Source organism: Lepidochelys olivacea, assembly GCF_965140295.1.
Source record: "Lepidochelys olivacea isolate rLepOli2 genome assembly, chromosome: 9".
Taxonomy (NCBI): Eukaryota; Metazoa; Chordata; order Testudines; family Cheloniidae; genus Lepidochelys; species Lepidochelys olivacea.
This window is the reverse complement of record NC_140419.1, coordinates 101,238,832-101,258,778: the sequence shown is the minus strand read 5'-3', so window position 1 is coordinate 101,258,778 and position 19,947 is coordinate 101,238,832. Positions and strand designations below refer to the sequence as shown.

The following is a 19,947-nucleotide window of genomic DNA, read 5'->3' as shown; positions in this document are numbered from 1 at the left end:
ACCCTAAATGACTGAAGTGGTTTTATAGACATTTGAGATGTGCTGGGACATTTATTTGCATCTTTTTAGTGTGCCCAATATGGGAAGCGCTGTCCAGATGCACAGGACGACGTTCTGTATCCCTAGGAAAGCCTGTGTTAACCTGATTAATTCTAAACTACAGAGCTTGAGATATATATAGGAATGCTCCTACTCGGGGCATCTCAAAGCATTGTGCAAAGTGACATCACAGGCTGATGGTGAAGACACTACATTTAACAGCAACTCACACAGACAAGGACATGAGAACCTTTTTGTAAGTAGGAAATACCGACCCAAAAGTGGGATCTTCAGCTTTCACCTGGATGCCAACGAGAAACCAGCAAAAGGGACATTGGTTTTGTCTCGTGTGAAGGATAGTGCTGTTTGGAGCAGTCTTTCTCTCCACTCATGCACTGCCACGTTAATACAGATTAACAGCCTGAGCCCTGGCACAGAACTTGATAACCTGATCTTTTCACCCCTCAGGAATGCTACCGTCCTGTTAGAATCCTGTTACCTTAGCCATTGTGGTAATTAGTTTTGCAATGCCAATAGCAAGATGTAAACAGTGTTTGTCAATAGTTTATTCATTTACAAAATCTTGGCACATTCCTGCAACTAAATCCATTGTTCGCTTTTTATAAACAGATTACAGAAAAAATGCTGAAACATCTGATCCACGTCCAGAAAATGATTTGTCCAGTATCTCTGCCAAATGCCAAGCACACCAAGTGAGTGTGATCCAAAGTAATTTGTCAGAAATAGCATGTGGCATGCCAGCAGTGTTGACATCAGTCTCTTCGCACCTGTCTGCACTTGCCAGCCCAGGTGGTACTGAGCAGCTGATTAATTCGCTGTGAGTGAAGACGTCAAGCAGGGTTTGGTTGTGAAGCACTGTAAAGGCACACTGCATCCCCTCAACCGCCCCTTCGTATGTTGCTATCCAGGTAGGGAACCAAAGCATTTTGCAGTCACAGTTCCAGGGGTTGTGGGATAGAAAGACATATTTCAGCTTCGGCAGCTCTGCCAACAAGCGCTTGGGAAGGGATCTTAAATTGTTTTTGTTCAAGTGAAGGAATTGCAACTTCTTTAAATGGGAGAAGGCTGCGTGGGAAATGGATGAGATATGGTTGTTGTTCAGATACAGCTTTCTCAGGTTAAGCAGGCGGTTGAAAGAGCAGTTGACTCTGGTGATTCTGTTGGCCTCCAGATGCATGGTCTTGAGCTGGATCAGACCATTGAAAAGCTGATTAGGCAAATCAGATATACGGTTGTGTCCTAAATCCAACACCCCCAGCCTGTTTAGTGTTGCGAAGGCATCATTCTGAATCCTCCAGATCCGATTCTTCCGGAGGTTCAGCTCGTACAGGGCTTTCAGATCCCTCAGAGAATCTCGGCCTATGGCTTCGATGTGGTTTCTTTCCAAAGACAGTCTCGTGAGGCTGGACAGGCTTCTGAAGGCTTGCGGGATGTAACGCAGGTTATTGGATGTTAGGTCAAGTACCTGTAAAGAGAGCAAATACGAAAACACCAGTGGGTGGATTTCGAAGATATTGCAGCTAGATAAATCCAGGCTGATGAGGCTGGAGAGTCCCCTGAAAGTATTAGCATGCAGGTGTGTCAAGCGGGAATTCCAGCCGAGATCCAGCTCCCGTAAATTGCTGAGGGCACTAAAGGTTCCTGGGTACAGGAAGGTGAGGTTATTGCGATCCAGCCAGAGGCTGCGGAGGACAGTCAGATTTCGGAAGGTGTTGGCAGTAAGAATCCTTAACAAATTGTTAGACAGGTTTAAAGAGACGACAGATGCTGCTAGTTCTGCAGGAAGAGTTGTCAGTCCGGCTTTGTTACAGTGTATGGTGTCGTCAGGAGAGCACTCGCAAACGCTAGGGCATGCGGACACATTCACACCCCGGCCAATCCTCGCTGCACAGGTAAACAGAGAAATAATAAGAAAGAACATGGCCCATCAGAACCCCAACCCCACATCAAATGTTCTGCAGTTCCTAAAGAAAGGGTGGGAGAAAAGAGCACATACTTTCTGGAGAAGCGACTAGCAAACACTGCAAGAATAACTAGGCTGTGTTCTGAACACCGGTGAAATTAAATTAGGCAGCTTAAGACGGTTGCAGCCCAGTGGGGATCAAGTTCTTAGGCAGACAAAAGCTGCTTAGGCATTTCTGTTTTGTAAAGAATACTTCTGGGAAATCAGAAAGTTCCTCAGCCATGCGCTGCTTTCAGATACAGGGCTGGTTTTTCCTGCCCCTCTCTCTAATGGTAGGAGGGAACAACAAGCTTTGCTATAGAATCTGCTCTGCAAAACCTGCCGCTTCCTAGTGCCTAGACGTCTCTCAGAGCAGGGTGTTCTGTGCTCTCAGACCTGGCTTGGCAATTTCCCTGAAGTACCGGTTGTCAACAGGCAAAAGCTGAGGCCACTGCAGGCCTGGAGAAATGTGGATACAAATAGTGCTGCTGTGTCGGATCAGGGTTCGATGCAGACGGCCCCTGAGTGCAGCCACCCCGCAGGCAGCTCCTTGTCAAACTGTCCTGCCACCTCCATGCACGGTACTTGTCCCAGGCGCTGCTGCGGCCGCGCCCTGAATACACCTCTGGCCATGCGGCTGCATTACTGCATCGTACCGTACTGCAAGTGGGAGGGATTGTCTGGGGAAGTAGATGCTGCTGCGGCAGTTCCAGGCCTGTGGAAGTGGGTCTGCGATTGGGAGAATGGTCACCGGGCGTTCCCTCACAGTGTGACTGAGCTGGGAGGGCTCACCACAATGCTCTGACTGCAACCCCGACCTCCTCTCCTCGCTGGCATTGCAGTGGGGTGCAGTGAAGAGACGCCGGGAAAGAACTGGCCTGGCACTGCTCTGCACTGTGGACAGTAGAGGAGTAGAGCCGCTGGGGAAATCTGTCATCCGCAAATGCAGATTAGGTGAAACCAAAACTTTGTGCCGCAACGTATCGGTTGCAACCAAACCTTCCTCCGAGCTGGGCGCTCGCTCAGGCAGCCTTTCCTGCTGGAGCTGTTCCACTTGGTCTAAGGAATTAAATGTTCCTTGGGTCAGACGGGGAGACCCCAGCCCAGTATGGCCAATAGCCCAGTGGTGAGGGCACTCCCTGGGGATGTGGGAGACCCAGCATCAAGTCCCTGCTCTGAATGCGGCAGACCGGGTGAATGCCCTAACCACTGGGCAATAGGCCATTCTGGGGTGGGGGGCACTCTGCTCTGGGTGCCATGGCCATGCTAACAGGAACTGCTTTAAAATAGCATCTGTGTCAACTGTTTGCTAATGTGGGGGGCTGCTATAGTAACTGGGGAGCAGGCGAGGCCCCCTGGGAATGAGCCAAGTGCTGCAGAAGGGGGTGTCCTTCTTAACGAGACAGTTGAACTAAATGGTCTAATTCAACTAGACTTTTTCTTCTTGCCTTTCCCCTTCAAAGGCTCTCCTGCGGCTCCAGCCCCGGGGAAGGAAATGCATGGCGCTCGTACTGATACCAAACCAAAGGGAAACAAAACCACAGCCCATCTGCCCCAGAAGCGCACAGACACTGGGTTCATGCTGTTGTATCCATCCAGTTCCCGGGCACCGTTGCCTGTGTATCGCGCTGTGCTGACCATCACATTTCACTTCTCTCCGCCGTCTTCCTCAGCCTCAGTTGGACGCTGATTCAGCTGGCAGGCCAGCTTGTGTCCGAGTGATGGATGCTTTTGGCAGCCTGGAATGCACTCTAATGTGGAATGATCCTGACACAGTGACTGCCTGAGATAAGGCCTGAATGGTTGACTTTTCATTTGAGCAAAAACAGATGCATGCTTCTTGGGACTCTACTCTGGCACCAGTTCTCCAATGCCCAGCCCAGCCTCGCATCAGCTGTCCACAGTTTAGACTTTGCAATGAGCAACCTGGGAGTGGATCCCCCAGTGACTTCAGCTGGGCTCTGCATGGCCGTATGAGTTCATTTCCATGACCTCACTGCAAGACTAGGGCTTAAGATGTAAGTTTACACTCTATAGTGCAAAGGGACTATTCCTCCCTCTCTGTTCGGATGGCGCCTGTGGGATGCTGTTGGAATTAAAGCTCTGAGAATGACCAAGGTTTTGGTTCAGTGGCTGAACCGAAAAATGGTGGCCAGGATGGGGGCGGAGGGAAGGGAGAATCATTTCAGGGCGAACACCACATTTCTTTTGACCTTTTGTTTCTGAGGGTTTTTAACTTTTTTACAATTTTAAAAATAAAATCAAAGTAAAATTTGAAATGAAGAATTGTTTCTAATTGAGAAGTTTGAAATGTTTCATTTAAAAATGGTTAAAACAAATCACTTGGACATTTTGGATTTTTTTTCCATATTGTTTTACCAAAACAATTTGTGAAGTTGGACACAAATTCACTAAATATTTCAGTTGACCAGAATCTGCATTTTTCAGTTAAAAGGAGTTTTGTTTGAAATTTTGTCTCACTCTAATTGGAATGGTTTCAGAGTAGCAGCCATGTTAGTCTGTATTCACAAAAAGAACAGGAGTACTTGTGGCACCTTAGAGACTAAGAAATTTATTTGAGCATGAGCTTTCGTGAGCTACAGCTTCCGATGAAGTGAGCCGTAGCTCACGAAAGCTTATGCTCAAATAAATTTGTTAGTCTCTAAGGTGCCACAAGTACTCCTGTTCTTTTTTCTAATTGCAATGTAAATGGTAAATCATAACTATAGGGGGGAAGCAAAGAAATCTTACAAGCAGCACATTGCCTTTACCCTAGTGCTACTCATCTCCAGTACATGAGAAGGTTTCATGCAAGCAGCCAGGTCACATCCTCACACCCTCTGGTTTTGATCCTGGAGCTAGAATGGAAAGGTGAATTTCAACTGTCCTTTAAAACCCCGAATGTGTTTCTGGCTCTTTTCCCTGTGAAGACTGCTGTGAAGATGTAACTTAAAGGAACAAGCAACTGGACTCCACTTCTGCAGAGAAGGCTGTTTAGGGTTTGGAGGATTCAAATCCCCCCCCCCCCCATATGTTCATGTAAAAGGAGTGAGTTCACTTTGGGGGGATATCCCAATGGATTGTTACACGGACCCCTCTCCCCTGCAAGTCCTGAGACCAGCGATGTGCATTATGGTGGGGTCCTGGTGGATAGGAATTGGTCAGGTCAGGGGCCATGGCAAAAGTGCTAGGCCTACACAAAAAGCCTAAGCAAAGATGCCAGCGAAAGACATGGGTATGGGCTGAGCCATACTTCAGGCCTAGTGTTCTGGCTTTTCCTGTAGTGGGTCTCCTCCTTAGAGGTCATGGGGTATACTCGCTGCAGTCTTATAAAGCTGTTCATGAGCCAGCCTGCAACCTGAGCATCCCTGAGCATTGGAGCCTGCTTGAACTCTAGAGCCAGACTCCAGTCTCTGTAATGGACTGAACGAGAACGTGGGATCCCGGCCGCGCTGCACTTTTATGGCACATCCGAAATCTGGATCCAGACCCAAGTCTCAGGTTTGTGGTGTTGGCCCAGCTCCAACTACAGTGCCTGGGGAGGGGGATGGTCTCAGTTAGCATGACACAGCCTCCAATCTCAGAGGACCTCTGTACCCACATCCCCTCCTGGGAAGTTTCCAGTCCCCCCTTTCTCCCGCCGGTACAATACTTAGTAGGGAAACACTTGACTGCCGTTAGAAATAACTGGTGTGCATTGTAGCGCAGCCCCAGTCGGCGGCAGACCCCTTGCTGACTAATGTGCTTGGGGGGGGTGTGCGTGCGTGAGAGGGAGGGAGGGCCTGGTGCTACAGTGCAGACCCATTATCAGACTCCACCCGCCCCAGAGTGGAGAATTTATCTGAGTCTTGGTGAATATCTGAGAGGCCTCTGGGGACTGATTATCGGATCTGGCAACTGATGGCTGGCAGCGAGAGATCTGATTGTTTAGCTTAAGACGCCAAGTTGACTAGACAACTGATCACAGCTGACATGGTAACAAAATAACTAGTGACACAATCTTTGCTGTTTAATTTTTAATGATTCCAGGTTTTTCTTCTTCCCTATACTGGAATTCACTAGTTTTAATCACATCTTTTTAAAAGCACCTTCTCCCTCAATGTCTCTGTTCCTTTATGCTTTTTTTCCCTTTGCCATTCATTTCTCTTTCTATTTTAAGCCCCTTCTTGTCTCAGCTTTTCCTTTCTCTATTCTCCAGATTTTGGTTTCCTTCCATTCCTCCCTCTTCCCTGCATCTCTCACAATGGTCCCGCTCCCGTTTGGCCTTGCCAGCGGTGTCTGGAAAGCAGCAGAAGATATACAATGCATGGTAGGCCTGAACTTAAGTGAGAACTGGATGAATCTCGTTACCATGCATTGTGGCGTTGCAGCAGCAGCAGATTCGAAGGCGCCCTCTTCATTTGATCCCTTTGTTTGCTGCAGCTTGTTTGTCTTTTTTCCCTTCAGAATTTAAACAGAGGAACAAAAGCCTCATAAGAACAACTCTTCTCTGGAAGCTTGGCTGGGATTGCAGCATTGGGTAATGGCCTCCACCTCCCAGCTGGAAACAACACCATTTGTGTAACTAGGAGGACATGTGGCACTTCTGCAGATGTCCCTCCTAGAGGCCAAATGCTGATTTTTCAGCCCCAAACCTGAAGGGTATGGCTCTGTGCAGGAGACTTCCTTGAGGGTTGAGGGATAGAACCTGCCACCCTCCCCCAAACAGAGCACAGAAACGTGCGCTCTGGGGCCATTAGCTAGACCTTACTGGCTGTTTGCATCGGTGCCCATGTCTGGAGTATTGGCTAGTGCATTCTGACAGCAGCGGATCCAAATGCATTCCTTCTTCCCAACCCTGTGTGCCGACATGCACTGTGCAACCGCAGCACGTTGTGTATTCCTTGAGACTATTTCTTCTGGCTTCTCCTGTGACCTAGGTCAGCAGAACTGCAACCATCTCGTACTTTTGAGACATTGTGTGGGCCTTACCAGGCGGGCAGGGGTCACCCTTCTCGAAGTGGGTTGCTCTGTTGCTGCTTTGTTTTTCCAGCCAGGGATGTTCTGTTTCTGTTCTTGTTTACTTTTGTAGATAGCTCATAGTGAACAAGGTAGATCAGCTGATCTGCTGCCCCATGTTATTTACAAGTGCTCTGTGTTTCTTTTCCTGACTCCGGCAGCTCTGCCCATGGGAGGGCTGTCCATTCCTCAACCACTCATCTTCTGGGCATCTTGAGAGAGCCATTCTCAGGGTCCTGATTTCAACTCCACTCTTTCCTTTCATGCTGACTGTTTTGCAATTAATTTCTTAATGGAAATTTTCAGATATCAAAATTTATGTTGCTCTTAGAATTTTTTTTATTGCCAGATATTTCCTATTGGGACTAAAACTTAGTGGGAAAATAGAACCATCTGGGGCTGAGGAATATATTGTTGATTCAAAATGTTCCTTAAACACACAGCAGTTTTGGATATCCTAAATATCATATTTATATCTTGTTATGGCTTCAGCGATTCCATTTCCTTGTCTGTTTTATAGCCCTTTTATAACTTCCAGATGCATGCAGTGGTGACAGCATTGGGAGACAGATGGCCACTGCAAGATGCTTCATCATGCAGAACCATTTTTTGATGACTGCAGATTGCCTTTGTGTGGCCTCTTGACGTGCAAAGTTGCCTATGCTTCACACTAGCTGTGACAATAATGCATGTGGCTGTTATGCCAAACGTTGCTTGATTTAGCTGCGTTTCCAGCTAGTTCTGTGCAACCCGCTCTCTGCTTCTCAAGCACTCGATGTTCAAGCAGCATACTGTACCAAGAGAGGTTCTGTTTTTGTGAAAGCCCCAGTAAATCAAGATTGCCCAACTTGACAGTAACTCTGTTATTTACATAGGGCCATAGGTGTGTGTGTGTGTGGGGGGGCTTTACAGACAGGTCGAAGACAAGGTGCCGACCATGAGGAGTTTCCAGTCAACGGGTCACCACCTGCTCACACTCCCGATTTTTGTTACTGCTGATGTACCGTCTTTCATTTTGTTTCCACCATGACACATCTGTGTCTTATAGCCAGTCTCCTGGTGGTTTTCTTGAGATGAGGGCCATAGATCTTAGTGTTTCACAGGGATTGTTTCTTTTGTCTCATTGCTGCTTCTGGTATTAATGTTTCCTAGAGTAAATACACCAAGTGTTTTTTTTGAATGGAATCTTGCCATTCCACTTTGTATGGGAAGTCTGAGCCTTTCCAGTTCGTTTGTTACCATATCTCAGACCCACGCACAAGCTAGATTCCTGTTTTGACTATTCTTCAGACAGTGAGTTGGATGCTCCCTGGGATTTATTTCCTAGTAGACCCCCTGCAGAGGCTTTATGGAGCTGGAGATGTCTAATGTCCTGCTTAGTATTTTACCCAAGCCATGATCCACCTGTTTGGTCACGTTTCTAATATTTTCCTGTCTTGTTTTAGGTTTTGCTGTTGGACAGTATTAGAGGTAAAAGAGCGTCCCTGCAGGAGTGCCTGGTTTAAATGCGACTGCCCCGGATGGTTTTGTTCCATTGTGCCAAACTCTCTCCTGGTCCCTCTCTTGTACTATTAGCATCAGCTACTTCTCCTTGTGTTTGGTGAGATTGTTGTGCCTTGTGGGTCCAATGAGCAGCAAACCTTGTTTCTTACCTCTAAGTGAGGAGAGATGGAGCTAGGATAATTTTGGTACCTTTTCTATTTAACTGCAGGAATAGTGAAATCTTACTAGTGTTGTTTGATTTGTATTATCATAGGGCTCCTTGGTCTGTATTTCCACTATCAGGACTAGCAATGCCATTCCAAAGAGGGGAGAGCATGGAGACCTCCCCATACAAAGCCAGGACCAGAGATGATGGACCCAAACAGAACATGGGTAGTCATCCAGAACATTGGCTTACCGCAGCCCGCCGTATCCCTCCAAAGCGACTCCGGAGGCCTTGCCTTTCCACAGGAAGTGCCTTTGGACAGTGGAGGGGAGAGGTGAGCACCCACAATATATCCACCGATGGCTGCATGTTAAAAATCCCCAAACCTTTACTGGAGTGTCTCATTCTGTTTGTCTGAAGTGTTGTGAGAAAGCAGCTGCGGGCAGGTCACTCTGAAGGTGAATGTGCGAAGTGGCCGCAGGCCAGCGAAACATAAAGGCATGTTTTGTTTCAAAAGTGTGTGTGCTCTCGGCAGGTCCCTGGGGCTCCTGGCATGTGGCCGAGGCAGACTTTGCTCTCCGAGTTCGGGCATCCTGTTCTAAATCCATCCGGAGTGGCACTCTGCTGTGGGTTACTGACCACCATTTGATGCAGTTTCTTGGGGAGGAGATTTACATGAGTTTTCCCCATGTTTTCCCTAAAAGAAACCAATTAAATCCACAAATACCTTCTGCATCTGGAGCTGCATGGAGGAATTTGGCAGGCCAAGGAAATTTTAACCTCAAGAGTATGACTTGACAAGTTGCTAGAACATTTTGAAATATTACATTGTTTGGAATATTCCAGGCGAAGGCTGGGAAAGCAACAGTTATCGGCTTCCCCGTGAAACCCCAGACACAAACTCTGTAATGTACTTTTATTAATTTACAAAAACAAAATGATGAATTATGGGTTCATATTTACTCTCCTTAATCAGCTTTTTTTTACTGTTGTAATTTTCTAACCAACTTGTTGAACGTTTGGGCCGGATGTTAGGAAGAGGAGCCGCCGCTCTGCGTGCAAATGTGCATTTCCAGGGGTTAGCATTAGTTGAGCACCAATAGATGTGCAGGGCACAGTTCTCTGCTGAAATGCACGTGTACATGTCCAACGCAGGCTCCGAGCTGGGCTAGCTTCAGGTAAGGGGGCTGAAACAGAATGAGCTTCCTGCTCATCTGTCCATCAGTAGGGCTGGGTGGCCCTGCCCCCGGCCCCAAAAATCTGCAGGTTGCCTGCCATTTGAGAGGAAAAGGACCATTTGCCGCCATGCATCAGCCTGGTCTTCCCAGCTGTCAGTGCCCCTCAAAAGCATGGTTCCTGATCGAGTGAGTAAGGCATCCTGCACCAGCTAGTGCTGTTTCACCCTGGGACTTGCACCAGGAAGGTTTGAAGGAGAGTGCTCAGTGGAAATCAGCCGGTCTCCCCACCCCACCCGCTCCCACCCTGTGGGCCTGGATTCCTGTGGGATCTCTCTGGGGAGCTTCTGGGGGGGGTCTAGAGAAAAGGGGAGTACACTGCCAAGCCCCTCCTCCTTAGTTGCCCCACCAGCCTAGCTCCAGCAGTCTCTGCAGAACGGGTGTGCGAGGAGTGTGGCCGGTGTGCAAAGACCCACCTCGTCGTGATGATTTCGCCTGGGGCTGGAGCCAGAGGCCATGCCTGTTTTGGGCCTATCCCTCTGCTACTAAGGGTACGTCTGCCCTGTAATCTGAGGGACAATCCCAGCATGGATGGTTTCCCCATTTTAGCATGGCTACAAACAGCAGCCTAGATGCTGAGACGCTGGCTTCTGCATGGGCCGTCCAAGCCCGCTGGGGACCTTGAGGTCCTCATGTTGCTAGCCTGTACCACTGCGTCTGTGCTTCTGGTTTTCACTCTGCTGCGGTCACGCCTCAGATTGCCAGGTCGACCTGTTCTGGGATAAGCCAATGGTGAGGTTTTAGGCATTCCAAGAGGTACCGGCAGGGCAAACACAGCGAGTATCCATGAGGAACTGAAAAGGATCTGGAGAAGAAAACACTGTTTATATTTCAGTCTAAACAACAATTTGGTCTCGGCATCATGAAAAATAAACTTTCACACGCTACTGATGTTTTTCTTCGTAACAAAGCCTATCGGATGTTTGAACAAGCAGGGCAAAGGCGCTGTCAGAAGTGGTTATGTACAGTGCAGCTGGCAGCAAGCTCTGTGGCTGCGGGGCGACGTTCTCTCCACTCCTGTCCAGGAGCAGGTGAGCACAGGGCTATTGATCAACAAGGTGGGCTTGCGAAAACGTGCAGTTTTTCTCCTGTGTGCTAGGCACATGGTGTCCGCCGCGCTCTGAAAAGAGTCGCATTTGTGTTGTGCACTCGTGCCAGGCGCACTCTACGGAGGTGTTCAGTGCTAATTATCAAAGAGAGAGCACGGAGCGCCTAGGGAAATGCAACTCGTGACGGCTTTCAAAAAGTTACATTCCTTCTTGTAGTCTGGAGCATCATGATATGAGCTAGGCGAAAGCTTCCATTGTCAATGGTTTCTAATTACATGGCGCCTTCTAAACAAAGTGTGGACAATTTTCTGTTTTAAAATTTTTTTCAGATTTTTTTTTTTTTATTTTAAGCCTGAACATTTTTAGACTTTTTTTTCTTTTGTAGTTTTTGTTTCTGCCCCTTATCCCCTGATCTTTTCCAGTGGCTAAAGAGAAAGAAGGGGGAGGTGGAAAATCCCCCAAACTGAATTGAAAACATTTTTATTTTTTTGTTTTAAAAACAAATTGTTTTTCATCAATCATTGAAAAATTCTGAAACTTCCCATGAAGAATTTCAAGAGAACAAGGTTGTTTTTTTTAACACTCCACCCCCCCAACATACCATTTTTCAGCTGGCTCTGATTCTGATTTACAGTCCACAAATCTTAGAGATGGTCCTGTGCTAGTGGGGATGTGTGGGTGGGGGAGTTACCCTCCCTCTAGGGTGAATTCTATATCTTCCTGAAAGATGTGTGTGATGCTCTGGCTTGAGGATTGCAGCTGTGCTGTTTATCTGCCCTTGGCACATGGTCTCCCTGGGACGCTCAACTGTTTTCGTTTCATACGTTGATCCCCAGAGCAGCGTCACCGTCCTATCAGTAGATTCTAAATCCTGGGCACGTCCGTTCAGTCGTTCTGTCCATGAAGCACTGGGTTAGGTGCGCTGCAGTGAAGAGAGGAAATAAGGGAGTTTCGCTGTTTTTCAGTCGTGTTGTGTTGTGCGGTAAGGGCCAGGTTTTACTACACGTTGAATCAAAAGCAAGTCTGCCAAGCAGTGTGGTTGATTTGCTTTCTAGGGAATGGGATGTTTGTGCAAGGAGCCAGCACTGGAAACGGATATCCCCAGAGAGATCCCACAGGAATCCTTCGCCGCAGGCTCCACTTGGAGTGAGAGGCCAGGTCAGTCTCCAGGGCCCATTCAGCCCCAGGAGTCTCTGCAGAGGGGTTTTTAACAGCAGTCGCTGGATTTCTGAGCAGATGTTAACTGCCATCAGGGGAGCATGGTGTGGCGTCTCCCCTCCCCTGTTCTCTTGAACAGGTCCCTTCCGTGTCGCTTGGCTCGAGAGGCTCCCCTGGTCTCTAAGGGAACATGCATGGGAGATACCGTTTGCCCTACTCAGCTACCCCCACAGAAGGGAGGAGAGCCCTGGGCCCCCGGGACTGGAGCCCAGGTCTCCAGCTCTTTGTGGCTTTTGTATAGATCAGCAGTTCTCAAATTTTTGCAACCCAAGGAACCCCATTTTGATTTAAATTTTTTCACGGACCCCCAAGCCAGCTTCTAATTTTCCCCAGAGGTGCTCAACCCCCACTCATCCCTCAGACCCCTTCCCCACTCCACCCCTTCCCCACAAGGCCCCACCCCTGCCCCTCCTCTTCTCTGCCTCTTCCCCCGAAGCACGCTCCATCCCCGCTCCTCCCCTGCCCTCCCAGCACCTCCTGCATGCCACTGAACAGCTGCTCCGTGGCATGCAGGAGGCACTTGGAGGGAGTGGGAGGAGTTGACCAGTGGGGCTGGCAGCCTCGGTCATGACTTGCGGACCCCCTGGAGTACTCTCACAGACCCCAGTTTGAGAACTGCTGGCATAGATGGTCTGTTTTCAAGAGGGCTGCGAGTCATCAAGCCAAGCAGCCAATAATGCTGCGTATGAAGCATTGCAAACTCTGCTCTGCACGTGGCTTATGAAACCCAGATCCCGGCAGGCTATTTCCCCCTACGGATTGTTCCTTGCAATATGGGCTGTAGCTCGCAGTCCTGCCAGGGAAGGCACCTGACTGGACTGGCTTTGGGTAATGCATTGAAGCAGAGGAGAGCTGCAGGCTTAGACGCGATGAGAATAAAACCAATGTCCTGCTGGCTGCTGAAAGCGTTCAGGGCTGGAGGTGGGCAGGCCAGTGCAGACACTTGTATCTGATCACCAGTTGCCTCCCTCTCCTTTCTATACTCCGGTAACAAGGTGTCCAACTCCTACACAGGGCAGCAGTCGTGGCTCGAACAGGCCTGCACTTGTGCACCCCCTGCCACACAGTGCACCTGTGGATCCAGGCCCTCCTGGGGGTGTGTGCAGGTGTGCGATTAATCTGTTACAAGGGGCAGAGCCCAATCCCATCTGGGTTGGCAGAAGACTCTCTTTCCCTTCCCTCTCACACAGCTTGCTCCGGCCTGGTCTCTGCTTCGAGAGCTGACCCTCGCTGGCTCCCCCGGCAGCGGAAAGCATGGATGCTGGTGTGTTAAGGCACTAGGTAGGCGTTCAGGAGCTGCGTGAGCATGTGACATACCGGCAGAGGGTCAGAGCTGAGCCTAGGATGACAATTCAGTTGCATGGCAACAGTTGAGGTTTTTTGTGTTTGTTCCATGGCTGGAGCAAAACCAGAATGTTTCAGCCCTCTTCCCCAGGCTGGACTTGTGTCAATGTCCATTTTCGGATGGATAGTGGAGCTGGTGACTTGGGGCTAGGGGTGGTCAGAGCACTCCCCTGGCACGTGGAAGACCAGGCTCTAGTCCCTGATTTGGAATGAGCAGGCTCTGAATGAGGCGGAGCAGGGACTCAAACCTGGCTCTTCCCCGTCCCAGCCAGTGCCCTAGCCAGGAGATAGAGTACGAGAGAGACTCTCTCTCCCCTTTCTGATGAAAATGTGGTCAAAAGCGATATGTCTCCACGACCTGGTTAGGCTGTGAGGGAACAGCAGAGGGCCATTCCCACCAGCTCTGTAAAGGGTGTTGTGTTTGGTGATCTGGTACTAGCAAGAAAGGCTGATCCAGCAGGCAGGGCACTAACAAACCTGGCTTCAATTCCTGGCTCAGGCTGCCTGTGGGCCCGAGGCAGGCCTGGCTGTGCCTCAAGGCTCGGCAGTGCAGTGGGACAGGCGCGCTGCCCTGCCCGCCAGGTGACTACGGTAATGGCCACGAGGTGTGCGGCTCACGGAAGCGCCTGAGAGAAGGGGTGAGAGAGCAGCCCCAAGTCTCCAGAGCCCCAAAGTCACCAGAAGGGGGGCAGCTCCCTGCAGCAGCCCCCCCCCCCCAGGGGGGCGGTATTTGATCATTACGGCTGAGGGCTGTCCGGGTCGTGGCAGGCAGTGGGCAGGATCTGGAGGGCGGCCTGGACCTTCTGCCTGCCGGTTGCAAAGGCTGCAGCGGGCTGCTGGGCAGGTCTGAGGGAGCCGGTGCTTCAGAGCCAGGGGTCTATGCGGAGCAGCAAGAGGCATGCAGGCGTGCTGGTGGTGGGGGCTGTGAGGGGCAGGCTGCCTGCACTGCGGGAAGCCACAGCAGGAGGAGCATGGAGCATTTGAGGCAGAGAAGAGCTTTCTGCCCTCTGGGCACATTTAAAGGCAATGTTCAGCACTGGGCCGGACGATTCCCAGCGCCTGAGAGGGCAGCTGCGATTAGCCACTGGCAGCCTGCAGTGAGCAAACCCGAGAGCCATTGGCTGGTGGGCATTGCCCTGAGCCTGGGGTGAGCTCTGCATGGCAAGTGCCTTGTCTCGTTGGGAGGAGCGGTCACGTAGCCCCAGCGGAGGCGCCAGAGGAAAGCAGACTTCTAACAACAGGACAAAATGTTTGCAGCGCTTGTGAATGTTTAGCTTCACCAATCCTCTTGCACGAGTGTCTTCAACTAAATAACATACAAGTAAAAGAAGCACGAAATGGGAATGATGGGGAAGCACATTCATGTACACAATTTGCTGTGAGTTGTGTCTGGCTTTGAACGTGCAGGCTTACAGCTCTGCCGTGCTTTTAGACCATGGGCTTGTTGCTTTAACTCGTAGCATGATTCTTCTCGCTGCTCTGGGATTTGCTCTGCTGCAGACTTAGACTCTTGTGCATCATCTCACAAGCAATGTACCTGTTTTAAGACACTTGGGTAATATATGTCCATACTGTGTATCAGAAGGCAGCAGCCCTCTGAGTTTTTCCTTCACTTACGAAGTAAATATTTTCCCTCTGTGAGTCCTTCTCAGAGTGTCCCCGGCTGCTTCCCACAGTCTACATTACCTTCTGCCCATTTTACTCCCTTTGTTGACTTTCCTGTTGTTTCTTTAGTTAGCACAAATATCTACTGCTCTCTTGAATTTGTTGTCAAAGATTGAGAATCCTTTAAAGAAAGTGGGATTTCCCCCCTGAAAACCATTAACTACAGAGAGTGTATGTGTATTTCCCCAGTATAAGGAACCCACTATCTATGCTAGCAAAACAGCTCAATATGTTTATGCAAATTTCATTTTGTTCTTGTTTCTCTCCTTTTCTGATTCACTCTGTGAACTGACATGATCTTGGATGGGGGATTCGCAATCAGTTTTGCTGCCAAAAAAAAAAAAAAATTCAACAAACTGGCAAGTGTTCATATTTCAGTCCTGAAGTTACGTAGGTTAAAGTCTCCTGGTGCAGACAACAGAATGTATCGGAAAGAAAGCAGAGAGCTGGAGATGTTGCCTGCTAGAAGGAAAGTGGAATAAGGGACCACGTTATTCTATATCTATCTCCAGCTTGAGTTCTGACACTTTTAAGGTAAGTGGAAGTCACTTCTTGTTTACTTATTTATCTACTGTAAAAAAATTTGTTAAAAATATATTGCTTTACCTACAATGATGCGATGTGTCATGCTGCTTTAAATGGAAGCATAGCAAAAATAAGTAGAATACTTTACAAAAAATAAAATACAATGAAAATAAAAAATCTGAAATGAATAATTTAAGAGCAGACAGCTGGGCATGTAGAAACAGCTGGTGCTAATTCATGATAATTTATCTAAACGTAAACATAAAACAGTCTTGCTGACAGTAAATCAAACAGATAAGACTTCATGACTCTATTTCCAACACTTCATTCTGGTTTCAAAATACAGTAGGCATGAGAAAAAGATGATCTATACAGTTAAAAACCGAAAACCAAACCAGAGCCCTCACCATGGTGGAGGAACTGTTTAATAGTACACTGGATCTTAAACTCAATTTGTGACTTTAAGTGAAGAGGCATTCATCTGTTGCCAATTTTATTCTTATTACATTATGATAACCATGTATTTAAAAGTTTGTTTTACCAGATTTTTCTAGGAAGTGTATTATTTACTGTAGTATTAAAATATTTTGTGCAAACCGTACATGATCATGCATGAGAAGAATTGGCTAAAGTTGTTAGAATGATAGAAAATACTGAGACTTTTTGAGGCTGTCATTCACTCTTGGTTAAATAAAACAGCATTGTTAGGGATAGACCCTGCAGCCCTTACCCCATCAAAACTCCCAGTGTCTTACGGAGACCCTGGCTAAGTCTGAAATGGCTGCATTTATACCTTGCAAGGATTTTTAGTAGCATAAATATAAATAGTTCCATGAGTATTTAAACAAACAGCAAGTGTAGTTTTATCTTACGTAATGACAAATAATGGAATGTCATGGCGACGTCCTTTTTATTGGTTAAACTTTTACATAAGAATGGCCAGACTGGGTCAGACCAAAGATCCATCTAGCCCAGTATCCTGTCTACCGACAGTGGCCAATGCCAGGTGCCCCAGAGGGAATGAACAGAACAGGTAATCACCAAGTGATTACCATCCCCTGTCACCCATTCCCAGCTTCTGACAATCAGAGGCTAGGGACACCATCCCTGGCCATCCTGGCTAATAGCCATTCATGGACCTATCCTCCATGAACTTATCTATTTCTTTTTTGAACCCTGTTATAGTCTTGGCCTTTGCAACATCCTCTGGCAAGGAGTTCCACAGGTTGACTGTGCGTTATGTACAAAAATATTTCCTTTTGTTTGTTTTAAACCTGCTGCCTATTAATTTTATTTGGTGACCCCTAGTTCTTGTGTTATGAGAAGGAGTAAATAACACTTCCTTATTTACTTTCTCCACACCAGTCATGATTTTATAGAGCTGAATCCCCTCCTTAGTCATCTCTTTTCCAAGCTGAAAAATCCCAGTTTTATTAATCTCTCCTCATACGGAAGCTGTTCCATACCCCTCATAATTTTTGTTGCCTTATTCTGAACCTTTTCCAAGTCCAATATACAAAGTGATTAATGCTCTGCTGGGTGTGCAGACGGAACAAACGTTGAATTGAAATTTCACATGAAGTAGGTCCCCGAAAGATGTGTGACCGAGGTCTGTCTTTTATGCCTATATTCGTGGCTGTGTCTTGTAGTTGCTCCTGCGTTGTATAACTGAACTGAAGGCCAGTCCTGCTCCCACTAAAGTCCACTGACTAAACTTCCACTGACTTCACTGGGAGCAGGAGCAGGCCCCTGCTTCCCTGCCACGTTCTTCTCTCCCAGTGAATACACAGCACGGGGAGTGCACTGGTTATTGTGTGCCATTTGCAAGCCTTGTAGCCTTCTCCATGCCTTAATTGCCCACTCCATGAAATGGAGCTAATCCTCACCTCACTTGTGAGGTGGCTGGGAGGCGAGATGAATGTCTGTAAAGCTCTGTGAGCGCTTTGCGTGGGCGTGCAAAGAATGATTGTTTTCTGTCAGCTGTGAGAAAGATGGGAAACAGGATGAGCACGTGGAGAAAAGGGTCAGGAGGAGCCCAGCCTGGGCCTTGTCCTGAATCAAAGGGCTTTCCCTTCTTCTGCCCACAGCAAGAACCTCCTCAGGATCTCAGGAAAAAACCCAGAACCTCAGCCCTTTGCTAGGCCTAATTAGGACGTACCATCACCCCTCTCTGGTGCTAATCGCACCCTGTCATTGGGATAGAAGCTCTGAGAATAGCAACGGTGATTTTGTTGGCTACGTGTGGCTCTAACACTTGTTTTATAATCTGCAGGGGAACAATGTGGTGATAAAGGTGGTGACAAATGCTAGCACAAGCATTTCCAGCAGTGACTATCTCCTCGCCAATACCCAAGATGTACAGTAATTACTCCAGGCTCAACACTACGGAAGAAACACTTCAAGATGTACATTACTCTGCTACAAACGTATCGACTGAGCAGATGTCTCCCTCCTCCTGTCCACTTCTATATTCAGATTATCAATTTACACTGATTCCGGTGCTCTACTGCGTTATCTTTATCCTTGGGCTTGCTGGCAACAGCGTGGTGGTCGTGGTACTCTGTCGCCACCACGGCCCTAAGACAGTTGCTAATATTTACATTTTCAATCTGGCCATGGCCGATTTGTTGTGCCTAGCCACACTCCCCCTTTGGTCAGCCTATTATGCCTATGGATACAACTGGCTTTTTGGATCTGTGATGTGCAAAATTTCAAGTTCCGTTCTGTCTCTGAACATGTTTGCAAGTATATTTTTCATCACCTGCATGAGCATGGACCGGTACCGAGCTATTGTCTATCCTATTCGGTCGCAAAGGAGAACACTGCAGCAAGCGTCGTTGATAGCATTACTTGTTTGGGGCCTAGCTTGTTTGTCTTCCCTGCCAACGTTTTATTTCCGTGACATGTACTTCATTGAAAGCTTGGGGGTGAATGCTTGCATTATGGCTTTTCCCTATGAGAAGTATGCAAAGTGGTCTGCTGGAACAGCCTTAATGAAAAACACTCTTGGCTTTTTGATTCCTTTAATTGTCATAGCCACATGCTACGTGTGGATCTGGATGCACTTAATGAAAGCACAGGAATTTAGGAAAAACAAACAAAAAAGAGACAAAGTCTTGAAGCTGGTGGCTGCAGTTGTTGTGGCTTTCTTAATTTGCTGGCTTCCATTCCACATTTTAACCTTTTTGGATGCCCTGGCTCGGATGAACATCATTAATAACTGTGACATTATAACAGCCATTGACACTACTTTGCCTTTTGGCATCTGCCTGGGATTTGCAAACAGCTGCATCAACCCTTTGTTGTACTGTTTCATTGGACACCAGTTCCAAGAGAAGCTCCAACATCTCTTTAAGCTGCGAGTCTATCAGTTTAACAGCACCAGACAAAGCTCTTCTTCAAGAAAAGGGAGTTGCCTTAAAGAGGCTGAGACCCCTGGAAACTGTGACAAAGAAAGATTGAACTGTAAACCAACACTGTAGGTAGCAAACAGGGTTTCTTTGGGGCATCTGGGCACTCTGAATGCCACAACACTGTCCTCTTTTTTCCCTCCATTTTCCAGATTTTCTGGTACAAAATGTTCAAAGGAGAATTTATTTTCATGTACCGAGTCATCTACTTTACCTGCCTTTTGGCAAAGAGCAATGACTGCAGAATTTTTATGTAAGGTGTAATGTCTATAAAATCAACCTATACATGACGATTTAAAACATAAGATTGTATGTAGCTGGGGGCACATGAATGCTGTTTAATACGACATAGGAAAGGGTGACCAAAATAATGCTAATAAAAGACTGTGCAATAGAGAAAACTGTGACTATCACACCCCCTCATTAAAATCTCTTCCGGAAGGAAATAGTTTGGCATGACAAAAACCTGTCAATCATGCTGTAAAATAAGTAAAATACAGATATTACTGTACCTGTTGGTAAGAAAAGATTTTGTTCTGTATTTCATTTAGTGAAAGTATTTGATGAAGAGATCAGATTATTCATGCGTTCTGAAAGAACCCTCCCTGCAACATTGTGAAAACACTGGACTTATTTCCTGTTTGTTTGGATCTGGGACCATTGCAGCAAATAGACAGGAATTGGATCAAAACCAAAACCTTTCAAACCTTGTCCCCAAGCCAGAACTGTTGAAAAATCTATTTTTGGAGGGGAACCTTTTGACTTAGGAGAGCTTTTTGGGTGGAGCAAGAGATACACATGCTCTACAGCCTGGCGGGTGGGGTTGCAGGCTGGGATGTGGGAGACCTAAATT

General features: G+C 47.6%; 2 protein-coding genes across 6 annotated transcripts; one reads left to right on the top strand and one right to left on the bottom strand.

Moving 5' to 3' along the window:
* Positions 1-670: 670 nt before the first annotated feature.
* On the bottom strand, positions 671-1,981 carry LOC311526326 (uncharacterized protein; the record flags this gene model as incomplete). Its single annotated transcript, XM_084639230.1, has 1 exon — positions 671-1,981. The coding sequence occupies one exon, from the start codon at positions 1,979-1,981 to the stop codon at positions 671-673; it is 1,311 nt and encodes a 436-aa protein (XP_084495356.1).
* A 3,886-nt stretch (positions 1,982-5,867) lies between these two features.
* On the top strand, positions 5,868-19,606 carry AGTR2 (angiotensin II receptor type 2). Of its 5 annotated transcripts, none has more exons than XM_084640161.1 (3): positions 5,868-5,977; positions 15,538-15,693; positions 17,957-19,606. In XM_084640161.1, exon 3 carries the CDS (start codon positions 17,988-17,990, stop codon positions 19,164-19,166), a length of 1,179 nt encoding a protein of 392 aa, XP_084496287.1. In that variant the 5' UTR covers positions 5,868-5,977; positions 15,538-15,693; positions 17,957-17,987; the 3' UTR covers positions 19,167-19,606. The 5 variants fall into 5 exon arrangements, with proteins under 5 accessions (XP_084496287.1, XP_084496285.1, XP_084496288.1 ...); XM_084640159.1 differs by having other exon boundaries at positions 5,869-5,977; positions 15,482-15,693; XM_084640162.1 differs by lacking the exon at positions 5,868-5,977 and adding an exon at positions 11,684-11,914.
* Positions 19,607-19,947: the final 341 nt, after the last annotated feature.

What these genes read in the sequence shown, in the direction of transcription:
- AGTR2 (XM_084640161.1), top strand. Translation starts at nt 17,988, where the DNA reads ATGCTAGCACAAGCATTTCCAGCAGTGACTATCTCCTCGCCAATACCC.